Source organism: Rhipicephalus microplus, chromosome 7, assembly GCF_043290135.1.
Source record: "Rhipicephalus microplus isolate Deutch F79 chromosome 7, USDA_Rmic, whole genome shotgun sequence".
NCBI classification, from domain to species: Eukaryota; Metazoa; Arthropoda; class Arachnida; order Ixodida; family Ixodidae; genus Rhipicephalus; species Rhipicephalus microplus.
Genome location: NC_134706.1, coordinates 86,875,599 through 86,897,187, shown reverse-complemented (window position 1 = coordinate 86,897,187; position 21,589 = coordinate 86,875,599). Strand labels below are relative to the sequence as shown.

The following is a 21,589-nucleotide window of genomic DNA, read 5'->3' as shown; positions in this document are numbered from 1 at the left end:
CTATCGTACGCTCCCTTGATATCCAAAAATGCTAGCCACAGGGGCCTGTGTTCCTTTTCTGCTATTTCGATGCAGTGCGTCAGTGAGAACATATTGTCTTCCAACCTCTTGTGTTTCCGAAACCCATTCTGCAGTTCCCCCAGCACCCCCTCATCCTCTATCCACGCCTGCAGTCTTTCCTTTATAATCTGCATCGCCAGCCTGTAGACCACTGATGTCACTGTTATAGGACGGTAGTTGTTTATGTCAGCTTTGTCCCCCTTTCCTTTATAGGTCATGCTCATCCTGCTAAGTTTCCATCCATCGGGAACTTCACCATCGATTATTATTGTGCTCACTGCCTCTCTCAAAGCCTGCTTAGACTTCGGACCTAATGTCTTTATCAGCCTAATTAGAATGCCGTCTGGGCCTGTTGATGTACTACTAGGAACCCTTTTCTGAGCCCTTTCCCACTCTTGTTGTGAAATGGAGCCATTGCACCACTTGATTCGTCGTTGTATATTGTGGTGCATAAAGTACTTCTTTGCTGAAATTTTTCTGTCACCCTTGTTCTTATATCTTCAATAGCTTCGTCCCCTTCAAACCTAGCACCTTGGGCTGTAGTTATAAAACTCTGCTCTAGGCTCGTCTCATTTCTTAGGGAGTTTAGATGGTTCCAAAATTTCGCAGCTGCGTTTCTATTTTTTTATGTACTTCTGCCAGCCACTGAGCTCCCTTCCTTCTAATCTTTTCATTGATCAGAAAGGATGCATCCCTTCTACAGCTTAGAAAGGTTGCCCATTTTTTTCAACATCATCTGTCGGTTCACCCCGCTGCTTAGCATGTCTGTGTTTTCTGGAGGTTTCCTGACGTTTTGCTATAACTGTCTTAACTTTCTCATCCCACCAACTTTTGGGTTTGTGTCTTCTTTTCTGGGGTGACTTTTCACGCGTCTTAGCTAGCTCTAGCTCAAAGAGTCTAATTAGATTCGTGTATGTCCACACTGCCTCATTATCCTGCGTGATTACTTTCTCAATTTATTTAGTGGCTACTTCAATTTACCTTTCTGGATAAAAATTTTCCTGTAGTTGCTCATCTTGTCTCCTTCCCACTTTCACTGCTCTTCCAAAACTTAGCTTGATACGTTTGTGATCGCTACCCAGACTTCTGGAGCCACCTTCATCTATGTGCATTCCCCTGAGCTTATCATACAACCTATGTGACATCAGTGCATAATCTATCGTCGACAGAAGCCTTCCTACCTCCCATGTTATCCGCCCTTCACACTTCTCGGTACTGTTGCAAATGATCAAATCAAGCCTTTCACACATATCCATGATCATTTTGCCTGTCGGGTCGGTATACACATCTATATCTTCTATGTGCGCGTTCATGTCTCCTAGTATAATTATCTCGCACTCTCTTCCTAACTCCTGAATGTCCTTTGATATACACTCTACCATTGCCTGGTTTTACTCTCTGGCCTTTGCTCCCGTACAAATACATGAAACCAAGGAGTGTCATTTGACCTGCCACTTTCCCTTTTAGCCATAAATGTTCCTTGCACTCCTGCTTGACCCTTTGCCAGTCTGTACTTTTATGAGTGAATGCCCCAATACCATCCCCTTTTCTGCTGCCTTCTGTTCTATCACAATATTCCCACGCGTAGTTCGGATTGTTCGGAGGTTGTTCCATGTCCCTGAGATGTGTTTCTACAAAACCGTATACCATCGGCCTCTCTTCCCTTAGCTGTTCTTCTATCTCTTCCCACTTTAGCCTGTTCCTACCACCCTGCATGTTAATATACCCTATGTCTGAATTGGCTCGGCGCTCGTGGCTACGTCTATTTATGCCCCGGACTCTACCTATCTTAGATATTGGTGCCACTTTGGAATCGTATCTGTTCATACCACCTGTCGAAGAGTCTCCCTGGTTGTTTTCCTCGTTACTAGCTATCCTGTACCCCGGAGGGCTCGCTTGCCCCCCCAAAAAGCTACTGCGCGTCCTGCAAGTCGCCAACCCACCTCATGACCTAGCCGCCCATCGAAGTGAATTCTGTCTCGTTGAACCCCCCCCCCCCAACTATGCACCTCTCTGTTTATTTCCACTATCTCAAAGCCTTTCTCTCGACTCATCCGCCATATCTCTTGGTTTACGTTGACCAACGCTCTTTGCAGGTTGCTATTTCGCACCGGTACCTCCGGTATCGTGCATGTCACTACCTGTACCTTAGGAGAAGTGGCGCGCATGTCATCGACGCCTTTCGCCAGTGTGGCTGCTAGTCCTGCTGCATCTTCATCTAGGACATCGTTTAAACCGCCTGAAATTATCACGAGGTTTCGTCTATCAGCTGTCGTTTTGAGCTTTGTGCTCGCTTGCCTCATGACTGCTTCCAGCTTGCGTCCTGGGAACGCCCCTACTGCAATTCTCTTGTCACCTCTTACCCTCTCTTTATTGGCTTCTGTGCATCGATTTAAGTTCGAGTCCCCGGCGATTATCACATGCTGTGACTTTTCAGCTGGAGCGTTCTGCACCTGTGGGCTACTTGCACCTGTGACGCCGGCTGCTTTGTTCCCTCTCTGCCCCACCACTACCTTACTGAAGCTGGGCCTTGCGACAGTTGAAACGGCTAAACCTGTTTTTTTCCAAACTTGCTTGCTTTTCCTTCTCCACCGTTCTGGTTGCCGGTTCTCTACTGTTCTCTCGGTAGGTCGCTTCTTTGTTCAGCTTCGCTAGAGCTTCCTCGGCGGACTTCAGTCTTTCTCCCATTTCCCACGTTTTCTCTTGCTCTGTCGCCAACGCAGTCTCGAGCTCGGCGATTCTCATCAGCAGTTCACTCTGGGCAACCATCATTTTCTCCATTTTTTTCTCGACCTCACATTGCCTACACTTCACGTCCGCCTCTTCTCCATCCGCTTCTACGCTTGGGTCCACTTTCAAACCCACTCCACAACCTGAACACTTTACAGTCTTTTTAACCATGCCTTTCTGACACCAATTGTCCCTATACTCGATAATTACTTAACTCGAGCCCTGCACTTTGAAAAAAAAAGAAAGTCTAAGCTCTACTACAAAAATTTGCGTGTTCAATGTACGCGCACCTCCCCCACGGGGTGGCAAAAGAAAAAAAAACCAACAACAAAAAATTTTCAAACACACACACCCGCACTAACTAATAAATACCTGGTGTCTGGCCTCCGAAAAAGCCGTACCATAAAATAAGTGCTACGAACATTTCAACCGCTGCCTTATAATTATAAAGACAAGCTCAAAATATGCAAAAACACTTATCTTCGCAGTCGATCCGGAGCGCTCAAAAAACACGTCCATCCACCTTGACAGCCCGAACTTCGTGAACTTGGTGAACTACTTGGTGAACACACCAAATACCGCCATCTCGCGTCTTTTTATCATATATTGATCACATACAATTACTGCCATCTACCGAACATTCCAAAAACTAAACGAGAGGTGGTTACCTACAAATGCACACAGTCGGGGCACACGACCCGCGCTTATGAAACCTCGTCCTCAAAAGCAAAAGCAAAAAAGTTCTGTGAACAGCTTTGTTTAGACATTATTTCCAATGACATAGGCGCTAGTAAATGTGATCACCTTTACCTAATAGCGTCAAAACAAACAAGGCAGACACACCTTTCCGGGCCACTGTGTCGAAAAACGGCACCTGGCAAAAGTGTATTGCCGTGTTCCAGCAAAAAATGCTAAACGTGTTACCAGTTGACGATCTCTTTCTTGCTAAAAACTCTGACGTTGTTTTGGATTACCTCAGATTTTCATCCTATGAGTACATAATGTTTTTTCCGTAGACATTGCAAATATGTTCTAACCTCAGCCACATTCTAGTCTGCTTTATTGTGTTCAGTCTCGTATTGATAGATTCGGAAATGTCGCCTTCATCAACGTTACCGGGAGGGAAGATGGTGAATTTCGAGAACTTCTTTGTTTTTATCTACTGCCCACTTTTATCTTGTGGGAATGGAAGCCTTACATACAAAAGCAGAAAATTCGCATCGGCTTCTGTATTGCGCCTTTTCTCAGCGATTCATTCAGAGCGGAACTTCACTAGAACATGTGCCATCAGCTCCCAGATTTAAAGATTAAAACAATTTTCACATTCGTCGATGATTTTGACTGCATGCAGTGCTGACCCTTTTGATTCTTCAACCACTAACGCTCATACGTGAGGGTTTATTCTCTCTATTCGCAACAAACGAGATGCTGGCGGACGGCAGTTTTCTATTTTCAGACTTCAGGCTTTTATTCCATGACGAAGGCATCCAATGGAAGTATGACCCTCGCCCCAACAAGCCGCTGCTTCTGTATCTGTCAGCACACTGTGTCACTGTAAGAAAGCATGGAGTATTCGGGGAGTAGTTATGCTGCAGAACAGTAATCGTTATCTGACTTGCTTGCGTATCCTTTCTTATAAACCCAGCATTGGTCACTTCACATTCAGGAATCCTATGTCACACTAATAACGCGCTCCATTCACGACCAAGAACTACTTGAACCGTGGAAATAAAAAGGAAAGAACACGTAAACAGATGACAATTATTGTTGTGTGCCAGAAACACTCTCCAAATACTAATTTTTTTTCAGTGTTGGTGAAGAGGGTAAGATGAAATACCTAAAAGCACTGAAATTTGGGCGAGATTGTACTTAAACAGTTGTATTTAGAGGGTGTCAAAAGAGAGGAAACGGTACGCAGGGTTACACCGTCGAGCGCTCACTTCAAACTATAGTTTGTTTACAGAAAAGGCGAGGTTTTATTTCATACCGAACACGGAAAGGCATGAGTGAAAGTTTTATCTAAAACAAGAAGAGGAGGACATTTTTTAGTGTTTTTTTTAACTCGTAAGTCATAGCTGTCATGCTGTTTGTTTTTTTTTAGATTGTAGTTTCACGCTTGCGTTTTGGTGTTTGGTGTAGAATAAAACCGGGCCTTTTCTATGAATAAACTGAAGTTTGAAATGAGCGCTCTTCTGGGTTACTTTGTTTATTGTTTCTTGTCCGTTTACGCACTCTAAATACCACTTTGAATACTTGCTAAGTGCCTTACGATGATGTCCTGATCGCATGAGTTCAACGAACAAATTGGCCGTCTTGAAGACTCCCGTCAGCCAGCCCCCAGCTGATACGATAAAAGTCGCAGTCCTACCGTATATTCATGGATTATCACACCGACTAAAGAAGATAGGACAGCATGCGAACGTATCCCGGCTGCGGCGGCTGCATTTCCGATGGAGGCGGAAATGTTGTAGGCCCGTGTGCTGAGATTTGGTGCACGTTAAAGAACCCTAGGTGGTCGAAATTTCCGGAGCCTTCCACTACGGCGTCTCTCATAATCATATGGTGGTTTTGGGACGTTAAACCCCACATATCAATCAATCAAGCATGCGAACGTAAAAGTAGTGTTTTCTGCTTCCACAAAATTGCAGAGTCTGTGCAGAATAATAAGACCTGCCTCATCAAACAAGAGGAAATGCAAAACTAAGCATAAAAATAGGTTTGTAGAGTGCAATGACGCCGTTGTGTTCAAGCTTCAGTTGACATGTGGCAAGAATTATTTGGCTCAAATTGGGCGTCGCGTAAATCAACATTTAAAGGAACACCGCTAAAACGTGACAGAAAGAAAGGGGTTACTTTTTCGATGGCCACTGCTTCAATGATATCTTGGTTTTAACGTCCCAAAAACACCATATGGTTATGAGAGAGGCTGTAGTGGAGGACTCCGGAAATTTAGACCTTCTGGGGTTCTTTAACGTGCACCCAGATCTGAGCACATGGGCCGACAGTAGCCCCGCCGCGGTGGTCTAGTGGCTAAGGTACTCGGCTGCTGACCCGCAGGTCGCGGGTTCGTGTCCCGGCTGTGGCGGCTGCATTTCCGATGCAGGCGGAAATGTTGTAGCCCCGTGTGCTTAGATTTGGGTGCACGTTAGACAACCCCAGGTGGTCGAAATTTCCGGAGCCCTCCACTACGGCTTCTCTCATAATCATATGGTGGTTTGGGGACGTTAAACCCAACATATCAATCAATAATATGCCGAAAGCATTTTCTCCTCCATCGAAAACGCAGCCCCCACAGCCGGTATTCGATCCCGCGACCGGCGGGTCAGCAGTCGAGTACCTGAGCCACTAGACCACCGCGGAGGGGCTTGATGCCCACTACAGGCATTGTAGTAATGCAAGTGACAGTGCAAGTGACGATGTGTTAAACATGTGCACGCCGGCTTTTAATGAGTGTTCAATTGTCGGCACGAGCAGAGGTCAGCCGACCCGAAAAATAATCGAGGCTGAAATGATTGATAGGCTGGCAGATAACTGTATTTGTGAACCGTCAATTGTCCTTCCATGTAAGAAGTTAGCCTATCTACGAAAAAATATCTGAATTCGGAGTGCGTGCGGTCATGATGGCTAAAAAGCGATGTTGCCTATACATATGGTTGACTTTTTCTGGAATAAACATTGTTGAAAGTAGTGCCTGCCCCCGTGTACTTCTGTCCGTGTGTTTTTCGTGTGCTAGAAAACTACGTAATATGCTGCCATCTATATTTTGTGGTGCAGTACAAATGCAAGCAAAGAACAGTCTCTGACGTCATGCAGCAGTGCTATTTTGTGCAACTGGGGTTGCGGTGGCAGGCCTTCAGATGCTTCCCGAAGCTTTCAAGTGTCAGCAACTGCATACCTGCAAATTTTTTGTTACAATATTGGTGCGTGTACATAAAAGATAATATGTGAAGTCTGAATAGAGGAGCCGATATTTCTTTTTTTTTATTTTCCCGGCAACTCATTCGTCTAACAGAAAGTCAGTCGCTGGAATTATGCGCAGCAATTCGTACTAATGCGGCACCGTGAGAACAGCGAACGTGTAAGCGACTACTTTGCATGTAGACCTCGGCGGTCAATTACACTGTATGAAATTGTTTTGAAATTTGTTAAGCCATAACCTAGAAAACGATTGGCTTGCTCTAACTCTAGATGTCACGCTAAAATCACCACGATCAGTGAGGTTTTCTTTTCGAATCGTGACACCCAGATTGCTCATACATCTGCACCGTGCGCCATATTAAGCAAAAACCTGTATCTTAATTAGTACAATGGCAGCAAATGAATAAATTACATGTGTTATTTTTCAATATGTCTTATATTCAAAGTGAAGCATACAATTTCACTTCATATAATGTAAATCCTTGTGATATGAATGTAGGTAAATGAATACAGAAACAAAAAATGCCTTCTAAAGGAGAAGCCGTTATTTCGCGGCGTACAGTGTGTGAAACATATAGCCTTGTCGTAAATGATGCCTCAGTACAATATATTTCGGTTGTCCAGAAGAGTAGAAAGACGAGCTATATGCGCGGCCGTGAAGGAACGAAGAAGTAGCGCTCAGCGCTACACATATGTGGCTAACTACTTTTTCGCGTGTTTTTTTCTGCGCGATTTGTTGCTCACTGCGCAGAAAAACAGGCGAAAAATATATTAGGCCTGGTGGAAAATAAACGAAAAACAATGTTTGAACTGGGTGCAAAAAATTCACCCGATTGGAGTATTTGAGTGAATCAACCGTTCGTCCGGCAAGGTGCAACTGTGAGGACTAATGGTTGCCCGGTAAGATGTAAATGTGGGGATTAACAGTTGCCCTATAAGATGCAAATGTGAGGACTAAATGTTAGTTCTTTGAGGTAGATTGTGGGACGGACGGTTACTCACTAAGGTGTAAATGTGAGACTAAATGTTAGTTCCTTGAGCTCATCTGTGGGCACTAAGACCCGGTGCTGTTAGTCCTGAAAGGAATAATGGTTGTGGCAGCCCCATTAGTCCCCAAAAGGACGAACCACAGAACCTTTTAACACCTTTTTGCCTTAGAGTGTACCTTTTTTTGCTCATTTAAGAAAATATATTCAGATAAATGTTATTTTGAGCTACATAAAATAGAGAGAATAGGGGTGAAAGAAACGCAGGGAGGTTAACCATGGCTGAGCCTGCTAGGCCACCTTGCACTGGGGAGGGGTTAAGGGGAATAAAAGTTAGAGAGAGAGAGAAGGAGAGAAATGTCACCTATGCCGTCGACGTAACGGCAGTTATGTGCTTAACATCACAGACAGTGAGTTACACACGTGTCTTAATCAAATGAGCACATTCGTTGCATTCACTTGTATGCGAGGTCCCATGCACCCAAAATCTTGTCGATGCTGAAGCCATGATAGTGCCGCCTGCGTCCTCAAGCAGCAGACTTCTGAAGCCTTGCGAGAACTGGAGTGATGGTGTCAAGCAGTTGCAACACACTTCGGGCTGTCGGTGTCTGCATCTTGCTCAGCAGCACGCGCGTTGCACTGAACTACATAAAGGTTGTTTTTTTTTGAGCTACATAAATATTTTGTAAAAAGACTGTACAAAGGCCTACAGTATTGTTGAATAAGAGATTCCTTTGAAACTTACGCAGGTTTTTTATATCTGAAGAACTAAAGAAAGATATTTTTTTTACATCTAAAAGGAACTTGAAAACATGCTTTCCGTTTTGGGGTTAGGGGCTGGTAATTGAAGTGACTGGAAGTTTTTTGGGGTACAACGCTTGTGACTTTCAAACCATCTATACCAATATTTTAGCGCACACCATCCAGTCATATCCATCCACAGGCGCAGCGCTGCCGAACCAGAGTGATCCCCACTTTCAATGGTGATGACTGTAGGAGGAGGGGACTGAACATTTGCATTGCTTGCCGCTGCTCGCCTTTCATTTGATGCCCTATATGATACACACTTCGTCGAGATTGTGACGCGTTATGGGTCGCTTCATGTGGAAACTTATCCCGTATCCCGGTGACTGTACTTCACCAATTTCAGTGTTGTTATGTAACAGGATGCTGTTTAGGGTTACCATCAACGTATACGGTGTTCATGCGACGTGCATATTCTGCCAATCATTGTGTTATGTGAATAAACTGGGTTTGCTTTTTATGTCATTGCGTAAATTAACTTCGTCAACTTGTTATGTTTATGTGCTTATTTTTTTTTCTTCACGATTGAGTGACTTCCTTGAAATCTTCACCTCTCGCCTAGATGAGATTCTTTTCACGAAAACCGTTGAGTTGCTGTGAGTTTCTCGAATGCTTTTAACCATGTGAAAAACAGTAGCCAGCAATAAAAGCGCCCAAATTTCATAACAAACATGTAATAGAGAAAGATAACGCTTAGATTAGACGCAAGTCAATTGGCAGTATATTCAACGTCGGCAAGATTGCTAATACCCAGCTTGTAATTCCTTTGCGCGCCTACTATCTGCGTGCATTACCATGAAAATGTCGCTTAATTATGGGATCATGGCGAAAATTTTGAACCCTTGATAGTCAACATTCCTGTACGGGGATCCATTACTACAATATCACTGTGAGTCTACCAAATGATATGGCTTGATAGAGTAGGAATAATATAGAGGCATGCAGTCGTTTCAAAAGAACATTTCCCAAACAATTCACATAATAATATTGCCGGCGATGTAGTAGCATGCTCCCTTTATCAAAACATATTTCTTTGTGAGCGAAGCTATCAATACTCTATGCAATAAAAAGAGTGAATCACTTTTATTGTTTCGCTGACAATGAAAATGAAGAATGGAAGTGTCGAAGCATGGTCTCATGCTACGGGAGTGATAGTGTCGTGAATACTTGTCAATACTACTTCGTAACCTTGTGCGGGACAAAATCACTCCAGAGATGTGTCGGTTGGCAGTTGCGCGGGAGTGGTTCAGAGTAGTAGGGCTCGCGAACGACAAAGTCAGTGCATAATTTATTGGCATCCGGGACTCCTGAAACGAAGCGGGAAAATTCACAGTCACAAACGAACATCACCAATGCGACACTGAACCCTGTCATAGCCAGAACTGAATCGTTCTAATGCCGCTGTTGTTTACCTTGTTGAAACAAGCAAAGTGACTACTATTCTTTTTATGAGCTGTGAATGCAATTAACGTTGGGCATTTTGAAGCTTATGATAACGTGCTAATTTATAATTCCACAATTGGGCTCAGGTCAACAGTATTTAGAAAACCAATCAAAATTTGTTTTGCAACCAATGCAGTATACCTCATTATTTAAAAGCAATACAGACTACATAAATCTCTGATATAAAGTTAACTGCTTAATTCTTGCCCAGCACGCATGCACTTACACGAACTATTTTCTCTGTTTGATTTCAATTAAGAATATTTTTTTACTTTTCTACTAATAAAAAGAATAATTGGTGATCGATTAAGTGTGTGTTGATACAAAAAATCATCGCAATTGTTTCGCTTAAAAAGTTGGTTAAGCTAAAGTGCCTAGACGCGTTACAGCAACGTATGAAATGATAAACTTTTTTAGTACATCATAAATGCAAGTCTTGTGAACGACACGGAAGCAAAACAACTCAGGGGCATGTCCAAATAAGATCGAACACGAGATCTGCGTCAGCATTACCGATTTCGATTGAATTTACTGCGGGTCTAGACATTAAACCTGAGCTATGGTTTTGAAGATAAGGCATAAAAACCCAGGGGCATGTCCAATCCTATGTGTATCAATACTTTCTTTTCTTTTTGTGGAGCGTTATTATGTCCCATGTTATCTCGATGTATCCACTCCTGCATGGGCCTGATCAGGGCCTGCAGTATGTACAAATAGAAAAAAAGTTAGCTTTCTGAAAAAAAAAACCGTTCGCCTTAAAAAAATCGTATAATTTGGTGATGAAAATATTTTCGTCTCTTTCGCGCATTCTGAGATTTGAGCGCGCCCCACTAAATATGGTGTGCATCTCAAGCCCAGTATTTATTGACATTGATGAGCGAGTGATATGTAGTCAATTTTTTCCTTAAATGTTAAAAAAAGTACACAAAAAAACTCACATTCATGATAAACTTACAAAAAGATCTAAGTCAAGGATTTATTGTTGCAAACTCCTTAAATGGTGGGTGATTAAACTCAGTACATAATACTGTTGATAATTCCGCTTCTTTGAAAATACCTTTAGCTGTTTGATCGCGCTTTCTTTTGCCTCATGATTTCGATGAAAATGTAAGTATAGTTTACCGAAAATCCCAAAGCGTGAAAAATTTTTGTCCAAAAGGTACTTTTTATTTCGCTGAAGTAAAAGACCTCCTCTTCTATTGTGCCCCGCCGCGGTGGTCTAGTGGCTAAAGTACTCGGCTGCTGACCCGCAGGTCGCGGGTTCAAATCCCGGCTGCGGCGGCTGCATTTCCGATGGAGGCGGAAATGTTGTAGGCCCGTGTGCTCAGATTTGGGTGCACGTTAAAGAACCCCAGGTGGTCGAAATTTTCGAGGCCCTCCACTACGGCGTCTCTCATAATCATATGGTGGTTTTGGGACGTTAAACCCCACAAATAAATCAATCTCTTCTATTTTGCTAAAAAAAGGTTGAAATATTGTGGTTTCCAACAAGTTGTAACACATCACATGTGACCAAGCCAGCCTCGAGACCACGTCATTCATAACATGCTGAAGATCCGATTCCAGTTGTTCAAAATATTTGCATACTATATAAACCCGAACCTGCTGCTTCACAAGAACATACCCGCATCCTCTGTATAGGAAGTGTCATCACGCAAGAAGCAAGTGCTTTCAGTAGTAGCGCACGCTAAAGCCGAGCCCTGATAATGCAAGGTGCTCGAGAAAACGTTTCAAGCAGGCACGGAGGTTGATTCATAAATATCTTTGAGTTCTCCGAAGTATCGCAACATTTTTGTATATTATACTTGGTGCAATGCTTGCCATCGTGTTCTATAGACCGTTTTCATAATTCGCAGGTGCGCTTCTTTGCACTGCATACTTGTCCAAGAAATAACGCCACCTTCCATGCTTCAAGTGTACACCTGGTCTTGGTTGAACGTGCTGGGGCTTGTATGTTTTCTGTGTTTATATGAAGAGAACCGATGCTACATTTATGACGTCATTGCGTGAGCGAATGGCGCTTGAACAGGCCGTCAGCATGAACTGACTATCCGCCGTTAGTTGTTCAAAAGGCATAAAAGGACAGCTAATTTTACAATTCTTAAAAAGGTCTATTTCATGCCACTGCCTCTTTGAATGAGCCAACTCATCATTGGCCTATAAAGTGATATAACATCAGCGCGGAGGAGCCGCGCAACAATGATCAAAGTCTTCCTGGTAAATTAAGAAGAAAAAAAAACGGCAACTGTGTTATTCATTTTAAATCAATATCACTGACCAAGTAGCTGAATCGTGCGGTTGAATTCACTCCTGAGGATATCCAGGACCTTGTCAGCCCCTTTTTTTCCCTATAAAAGAGAGAAGAAGACGTAGATTTACTCGGACGAACGCTAGCAGCTTTATAATTTATACTTATGAATAAAGATTGTAGTAAAGTGGGTTCCTGACCTCAGGAATAAGGCTTAAAGAATACGGAACAAATTGCGGTTTTAATCCAGGACCTCACGGAGCTAGTTAGTTGTGAATACTTAAGATCCGGTCCTGTGTGTTTTCTTCCAACTGCCATTTTTTTTTCGCGCAGTGTACTCAGATTGTGCTCGGCATGTTTTGTTACTGGACGTGACAGAGACAATGCTGTCAAAATGATGTAGTAATCGGGATATTCACGACCCCAGCAGGATGGCTAGAGTTGATGAATTAGACAGCAGAATAACGCTGTAATGGTGACAGTGGCAAGATAACAACGCTCAGACAACGGTGTGATGTAAACGGAATGACATTACTACCACTGCGGTATGAAAATGGCCGCCATACAGCGCTTGCTACGCCAGAAGCACTAGTTAGCCCCTGTACAACCACAAACAGCGGCGCTCTTCTAAGAGCTTCAAACTCCCCATCAGGCAACGTATTTATAATACGGCCTAGAGTGTTCAATATTTGTACTGAATGCTAAATGGCGCCCAGGAAGTATGTCTCAGACTCACCTAACAATTGACCTCTCACGTGAACTGATGAGGCAGTGTGAAAAATCACTTCATCCCAGGCCTAGTATCAGCCATTGGCTGATTTGAGCATCACGTTCTTCGTCGTTATCGAAGTTTCCGCGGGAAGCGGTGAGTTCAAAGAAAACAAAAAAAAATGGCTTCGTATCTGCATGTTCAACTGCAAATGTCGTCCGAAGACGACAGTCTTGCGTGTGGAGAGAATGAACATGAGCTTTATTTGATGTTCTGCACGACAAGATTGGTGGATTGTATTCTGCAAGCGCTGCGTTAGAGTCTCTATCCGTGCAGCGAATGCGAACGGGCGCGTCGAGGCACGTTAGACAAGAGCGCTATCTGGCAGTTATCCTCGAAAACGACAGAAGGCGTGCGCGCCCACGGAGAAAAATGCGCGCCTGCCTCGGAGGCGATAAGGTGTAGAACGCCAAGCGACGGGCAGGTGCCGCCACCATGTTGTCTTAGGAAAGCGCTGAAAACACTTGCCTTTTCGAGCATCGCGTTGCGCTGTCAGCGCAGCGTGATAAGTGCTGGGTTCCTTAAAATTACTTATGCGTGCCTTCTCTGGTATAAAGACACACACACAAAATATTGACGAGTTGCTATGGTGCCTCAGATATGCGCAATTATTGCTTTTTAGTTCACAATCGCACAACTATGATCGCTGAAACTTGAGCAATATTGTTGGGCGCTGAAGATGAAATTGACTGTGTGAGGTATCGCTTGGTTCCGTTTGAAGTACCGTTAAGATGGACAAACAGACAATTATACATACAGAAAACAGACAGACAGAGCAAAAATTTTACGTCAGAGTACCCCAAGAAGTACTATAGTCTTGAAATAGGAGAGAAAAAGTGCTCGTGGTTTTGAGGCGTGCATGGCGTATTTTTTACTCCTTAGCTATCCTTCCCTGCTTAGCAGTCAAAGCCTTCATTGGGACGAGAGAAGAGAGAATGCAATTGCAGTGTGCGGCTAATCTTTGTAACTCCGCTCGTACTGGACGGACTCTGATTACTATTTGATGAGTCGAATTCGTGAGGTGATAAACTTTTTTAGAGAATGCACTTTATGGCTACTTGAATAAGTAGTGCACGGCCGCTTTAAGTGCCCGATCCTTGATGACTGCCGCTTGCGCGTTTTCAAGAAGACGTGCTGCTCAACGTAGCCAGGCCGCTAACATTCGTACAAACACAAGTGATTTGGCTTCAAGTCCATAGATATTTTTCTCGTACATCCACCAATTTGTTCTCAACTGATAATACCTCCTGATTTTTCTTTCATCTCTTTCATCCTGCCGGCAACAGTATACGTGGTAGTTGTCAGCCTGTTCTCTCGCTATTCCTTCTGTGTCCTTGTTTGTTTTTTGTACCCAAACCAAATAAGAACAAATACGAAATGCGTACTAAACAAAAGTTTGTTGACCTGCTCAACTTTCCTGGTAGCCCAGATGTCTGCGTTGAAAGCACGACGCTCCCTACATAAGAGAAGTACGTGCAGGTGCAATGAAATGAATTAGCGCGTGGCAATGAGAAATGTGGTGCGGAAGCATTATTGCCCCTCCGCTTTTTTAAAGCCGGGGTGGGTGCTGTCAATCGGCTGCGTTAAGACCAAAAAAAAAAATGGCGCTGCTTTTGCCAGCACGTAGTACTAAAAGCTTCCTTGTGAGCCCCCATGGTCATGAAATAATTAAAAGATCGTTCGCTTTTGTAGAATCCGGAAGCAAGCTGCTTTATAGAAATGGTAGCGCATTTTTTTAATGATTGACATCCGTGTATTTTTCATCACATATTATGAATAGGCTATTAACCCACGTAGCTGCGAAACACCAACACAGCTGAGTGGCTGATTGTTTATGCATTCTCCAGGCAATGTGACAAAGGCCGAGCATCTATATAGAGTTGTTGAATGAAGTTATCTTTATGCATGTATATTTTATATTCAAAATTCTTAAATATGTGCCATAAATATGAACAAACAAATTAACGGGAGGCAAGGAGAAGGTGAAAGTCACTACCTACCTCCATGGCTCAAAGGGCGTCAGCCAACAAAACAGCTCGAACGTTGATGTTAAGTGACCGAATAATTGCACTGGTGTTGTATTCATTGTTGTTAAGCTAGAACAAATACAAACAGCTATTCTAGTTGACAGCAGTCCTGATCATACGGTGAACGACCAAGTCATGGCGTATATACGCAGACTCGGGTTCCTGTCGGGCCAAGGAGCCGCGGAGCCGCCCTAGCAACTATGAACTTCCAGCGCTGTAGTTTCGCAAAAGATCTGGTGTAACCTGTCAGAGCTAAAAGTGTAAGACGGAGTGCTGTAATGCTGGACCCATTGGCGAATTTACATGTTCACCTATGCTGCGATGAAACGTATTTGCAGTGCATGTTGCTTATGTTTAACACATTTACCACTCACAAATAGAGCTTGCTCGGAGATTTCACAAACGTAATAAATCATTCTTTCTGATCCACTGAAAAACGGCGCCGAGTGCTACAGTGGCGCACGCTACGGTGAAACGTCGCTAACGCGAGTGCTGTATTCTAAAATGTAGTGAAGAATTATGGCACATTCCTAATATCCTTTTGTGCTGTTGCTGAACCCATTTATCTGGGTCAGCTTATTGCGGTGAAGCGGCTGGGATGAATTGATTTCAGTTAAGACACTGCTAATCAACGCGTACTTTCCGCGAAAAAACGCTGAGGTAAAGCCCGTTCAAATAAACCAATTTAGGCGTCAATTTTTTATGGGAAGAATGCGGCCAAGTGACCTCGCGTCCTAAGGAACGCAGACCACTGCTTTGAAATTTTCAAGCGGACATGAATTCGTCACTCGAACGGCATGGACCGCGCCATTTGACCCAACTACTGTGTCCACTAGTAACGAGAAAAGTTAATGTAAAGTGTTTTATCGCCATATGTGATACATCTAGTTGTATATTGGTTTCTGGCGCTACGTGTATAGTAATTGTAAAAAAAAACAGCCAGCAAATATTTTTCTTTCCTTACGTATGCAGATTTTGTGAGAACGTGCTATATTAACACTTTCCTTCTTTTTATGCTTCATTCTGCAAACTATTTTTGATTTTGGAACGAATGCTTTATTTTTATGTAGGCTCTAAAGTCCGAAAATCATTTCGCGCTCCGCTTATGACACATAACGATTGATAAGGGCATTCGACGGACACCACGTAGTCGGGCTCTGGCTGGTCGAGGACGAAGAAGGCAATCTTGCTGTTCGACTGATGATCGGTTGATGTTCGGCGATCTTGCTGATGTTGGAACTATGCAGTATTTAGGAAAAGACTTCTAGCTATTTTATTTGCAAAGCTAGGTTTAAATTTAACCAATGAAAATTTTCTAAACATCAGTGCCTCAGTTTTGGGAAATTGCCACAAAGATGCATTCGATGCGGTGTGTAATTTTATTCAAGATTTTAAACGTTTTTAACCATATTACTCACTTTAACAGATACTAAAAAGATAACGGGTTGAGAAGTAATTTCTGAATGTGGATAAATCCGTGACATACCAAACTAATCAGGTTTGACATAACCAGCCGTCTGGTCGGCTCACAAAATCAAGGTATGGTTATTAGTGTCTATGTTCTTGTTGATTTTTTTCTCACTCTTTGCATCTTTGTTTTCTTTTTTAAATACACTGTCTTCATTTTACAACTGTTTTTTTCTCTTTTTTTATAAGCAATAGTGCAGTTATCGTCCATATGAGACTATATGTTCTCTTTGCCAATCCCCCAGAGTGGGTATGAGTTATCGATTCTAGGCTACAAACAAACAGACAAACAAACAAACAAACAACAAACAAACAAACAATTGGCTGTTAAGAACCACTGTGTCAACGTCCATCTGTCTTGTGTTCGCGTTGTACCACGACACATGTCTGTTTTCAATTTTTTTCATGATGATACACACGATATAGCAAAGCTTGTCTTTTAGAAAGAAAAACATCTGTGATATCGCAGCCCATTGCAAACATTGATAACTATAGCAATGGCGAGCAACAGATGAGCGTTTCTCTGGCGCAAGCATTTGAAAAAAATGAAAACAGAATATGTATGCATACATTGTAAGCGAGGCCCCAGAGCACAGGCCTGCCGACGAACACTGCACGGGCACCAATGCTAACGGCCTTCACAGCATCGGCTCCAGATCGCACGCCACCGTCGAGGTAGATTTCCATGCGATCACCAACTGCAGCAACCACTTCTGGTAAGGCCTCGATCTGTCAATGAGGTAGATGGAAGGAGAGCACTGCCTTACACGGCCAGCATAGAGCATGCCGAATGGTTACAAATAGGTCGTACTTGAAGGGCAAGGTAAACAGCTCTTAGTTGCCTCTCTCCCTAGAAAATCTACACACCTCCACAGGAGTCGATCAAGACAAGTGAACGAAGATAGGTCTTAAGGTCCTTAATCTCTACGTTGAAGTCACCAACTCTAATAGTATAATGCGTTTGTGCTTGTATGAGGTTTATACAGTTTCGTCACAATTAGGATCGGTGTTAGTCAATTGTTAAGAATTTTTGTGCCTTACATACGTTATCACGCTACCTTGAACCTGTATATAGTGTAAATAAACGCTCCTGTAAACAGCACCGGCTCTCTCCTCGACATCTCAGCGGGACTTTGGCTGGGTCCGGTCTTATGGGCAGACCCCCGAATATATGAACGAGTGTGGCCCCATATAATGTTGCCGTGGCATACTGACACTGGGTAAGCCTGCCCCATAAGGTGTTCCGTTCCTAACGGCCCATGCGACTGGCCTGTGTGGTCATCTGGCTCAGGGCCACCTGATACCGAGCCAGCTCGTAATCGGAGTGCGAGAGGCAGCGTACCAACCGAATACATCGACGATCTCAGATCGCTTAGAACAGCGCGCCTGTAGTGCCATCGTGAAGACAGCGCGGGAAACTTCCAGGTAAACATTCCTGCGCCGCATCGACAAGGGGCGCCGATCAGTTCAGTGCGCATCGACAAACCTGGACGCAGCAACAGACTTTCGGGCTTAGCTTGTGAATCAGGCGATGGTCATCGTCCGAGATGCTATCTTAAGGACAAATCACGTGACTGTCTGCGAGTTGCATGCAGTGAAGACAGCACGGAAGTTTCCTCCGCCTTTGCTAGCCGCCTCCATATTGACATGGTGTATTTTCGGTTTTGTAGATGTGACCTCTCCACACACAAGCTCAGAAACGCCACTAACAGTGCACGTGCACGTAGTATTACGCGCCTGGTGATGTGTCTTCTGAAATGCACGCTCGCACTGTTGGACTGTTGGCGCTGTTCACCTGGTCTATTTACTGGCAGCAACGTGACAGTGTCACGTTGCTCGTGATCATGTGATCCGTTGTGTCACGTAATCCGTACTTCCGGTCAGTTCGCGCCACGCTCTCGCTTCGAACTCAAAGCAGTCAGCAGCGCTACGAGTCGGAAAGAACCCACCAAAGGTAGGTCCAGCGCTCGAATTCTACCAGCTGAACGTTCAGCCACTTTTCAGAGCGCGTGCGCGTAAACGCCCAATTAAATACGCCATAATATGGCAGCCACTTGCATGCCGGAAAAACATCGAATGGCATAGCTGTAATGCTGTATATGTATCTATTTGGCTAGTGAGATCACATTTTGCTTAGACTATCGAACATCTGAATGACCATCTTTAACATTACCTTGCTTAAGACCATCGTTGTGTCGTTTTGTTGATTTCTTCAGTAACATCCCCTTTTATTGCAATAGATCTATGTGGACACTCTGAGCTAATTTTTGCCGTCACTGTCATGTCCCGAATATACATATACATGCGTGTGTGTGGGGGGCACAGAAAAATAAATCACAAGAAAAAAAAAACACCAGGCCTGCGCAGAAGGTGCAGCACAGTCACAGCGAAAGCTAGAAGAGCGTCCTTTCAGAGCCATTTGTAAACACGCATTGGGTAACTGCTGCAAGAACATTTGCTTGATGATTACTACAGCAATCATAATAAAAACTTTAAAGTTGTAGCCGGCATTCGCCATGCTATTTTTCGTCGTTCTTCTGAGAAGCGTGGTATCCCCTAAAGTACTGCGAGGAATTTTGTGAAAATTGTTTACGCAGTGGCTGACGACGATGAGGAATTATGCCTGAAGTGGGTATGCGCCACAGTTAATAGCTGAACGAAAACAAGCTTTTGTAATGGGCTGGAGCATTGGGCGATCCACTCGTTACGCTATTCGCATTGTGTGACGACTGGTTGTTCTTTAGCTGTTTTAAAGTGCGTTATAAATTGTATTAACGCGATTGCTTTCCCGGCATCAAGCCTGTCTAAGGCAAGTTTGCGAACAAGTCCGAAGCACCGGCGTGGCTCAGTGGTAGAATATTAGGCTGGCACCCAGTGGACCCGGGCTCGTGCCCCACTGTGTCATTGGTACTAGGTTTTTTCTCTAATTTCAAGCAATGAGTTACGGACACAGGTGGCGGCGGCGGACAACTAGGCGCTGCGCGAGACCTGAGTTGCGATCTCATATCCACTTTCGCAGTAAAATTGCTCGCACAAAGTCTAGGAATATTCAAAACGTCGCTGGTCCTGCCCGCACAGTCTAGGAATATTCAAAAAGTTGCTGGTCCTGCCCGCACAGTCTAGGAATATTCAAAAAGTTGCTGGTCCTGCCATGTCTGTGAATTTGGTTCCATTGGTAGTCACTATCACTTCAGACGGACAAACTCAACCCGCTTCTCCAGGTGAGTTTTGGTGACGCTTGCGCCGTAGAAACGTCCCACGGTTTCATCATCGCAACAAGTATACATCTCACCAAGAACCTTGCGTACTGATGTCACGAATTTCTTGCTGCACAACTTCCGTGCAGTGTTCCTCCGGGATGTGCCGGGGATACCCACAGGAGACTCAAGTGTTTGTGTACTCCGACATGGAAAGCACTGGCTTGTCACGTTTCTCGAGGCCAAACATGAACTCGGCCTCCTCTCGCACGTCACACAGTCAGCTATACACAACGCCTGCTTACATACTATGGTTACTACCTTACTCACAACTCAGTCTCAAATGAAGACTACATTTCGTATGGTTCCTAAATATCCTAGCCTTACTCCGTATAACAGTCTGATGTGTTTAGTTTAGTATAGCTTAGTTTAGTTTAGCTCGTTTCGAACATAGTTACATAACAACATTAAATATGCCCACGAGGCAAGGCAAAATGAGACTCGTACGTCTTCTGACGAGGCCATCACCCCGGATTCACACATCGGACACCCAGGAGCAAAACCAGAGAAAATAGGTACAATGCTCCAGAAAGAAATAAGTACAATGCTCATTGCACATCTTATATAAAGAAAAATGTACAGTGAAAAACACAAAAGGACAAAGATTATTCAAAGTTCACATTGATATAGAATTCAATGCTTCGGCCTTGTGCCGAAGCTGTGACTTTTTTTGTCACACGACCTGTGCGAAAAATACATCTAGTTCTACTACAAGGGCTTTTACCAGCATAGATCTGTATCTTGGAACAAATACTTGTAAGAAGTTCCCCTTTACTTCCCTTGGTATCATTGTCTGTTGTGATTGTTAATGTGTCTAACAAAGAAAACGAGGCCATGAGTTCATGCTTATTTCTTTAACCGGAACTCGACTACGACAAAGCCCTCACCGTCGCAGGGTCTCCGTCAAGCTGCCGTGCTCCGTGATTGGAAACCAGCACAGCCGACGCACCGTTGTGGTAAGCAGAGAGCGCCGATTCAGCTGCAAGAACGTAAATGGTTTCAGTCCCTACTGACAGTGTTTGTGAACAACGCAACACAAAGTACAACACAAAAAGAATGTTTTTATAGGCTAGAACTATGGCTGTATTTTGCGGCATGCAGATTTTACGTCACGTGCTATACTTCTTTGTCCTCCAAAATAAAGTGACACTCGCGTAATGTCCTAACCAGCGTTCGTGTCGGAAAAAGATGTTTGGCGAGGAAAGGCGCACCCCTTATTTTAACGTATTATTTGTATCCATACTGAAAGTGTGCTTTATTTCAAGTTCGATGCGAGAGGTAACACTCAACCGCGCTATGGCGATTATCTTATTGTAGTTCAAGCAAAAACACACGCACATCTACAACGTGACTGCTTAGGATAGACCCGGGCTCTCTACTAGCGTCCATAATGTCTACGTCGAAGACGCCGCACAGTACACAAGACGGTCGGAGGGACAGATGGACGCAGCGGATGAGCATCCTATTACGCGCGTATACCACCCGCCATCCTGGTCGAATGGTTAAAGTGTTCGAACGTCGTAGAAGTGAATCCCGGGTGTGTAGGCCACATTTTCTACGCTGGCGAAAATACTTGATGATCTTCTACTTAGCTTTTGGTTCACGCTAAAGAATCCCAGATGGTCAAACTTTTCAGAGCCCTCTTCTACAGCAACTGCTCTATTCAAGTTGTGGTTTCGGGACGTTAAACCTCAGCAATTAGTAGTATTATTCGTATCTTCTGTGAGCGTGCAGTGTCTGCACTTAAGCATTATCGAACTTGAGAAGCCTCAAAAACACATGTCGAAAAGACGGCGCGCAAACACGGTTACAAAATGGTGCGCCTTTTCAGTCGTAGGTGGGAGCTTATTTTGAGAAGCCGTCACTTCTTTCCCGTGCAG

General features: G+C 43.9%; 1 protein-coding gene across 3 annotated transcripts in view; it reads right to left on the bottom strand.

The window, feature by feature from the left end:
- Positions 1–9,562: 9,562 nt before the first annotated feature.
- Positions 9,563–21,589, bottom strand: part of LOC119179936 (2-Hydroxyacid oxidase 1) — a 61,098-nt gene continuing 49,071 nt past the window's right edge. For all 3 annotated transcript variants that reach the window (XM_037431062.2, XM_075869422.1, XM_075869423.1), the window contains 4 exons: positions 20,597–20,688; positions 17,023–17,181; positions 12,220–12,289; positions 9,563–9,805 (listed from right to left, as the gene is read on the bottom strand). In XM_037431062.2, the coding sequence (XP_037286959.2) occupies positions 9,675–9,805; positions 12,220–12,289; positions 17,023–17,181; positions 20,597–20,688 (452 nt within the window). In that variant the 3' untranslated portion in view covers positions 9,563–9,674. The remainder of the gene's footprint in view (positions 9,806–12,219; positions 12,290–17,022; positions 17,182–20,596; positions 20,689–21,589) is intronic.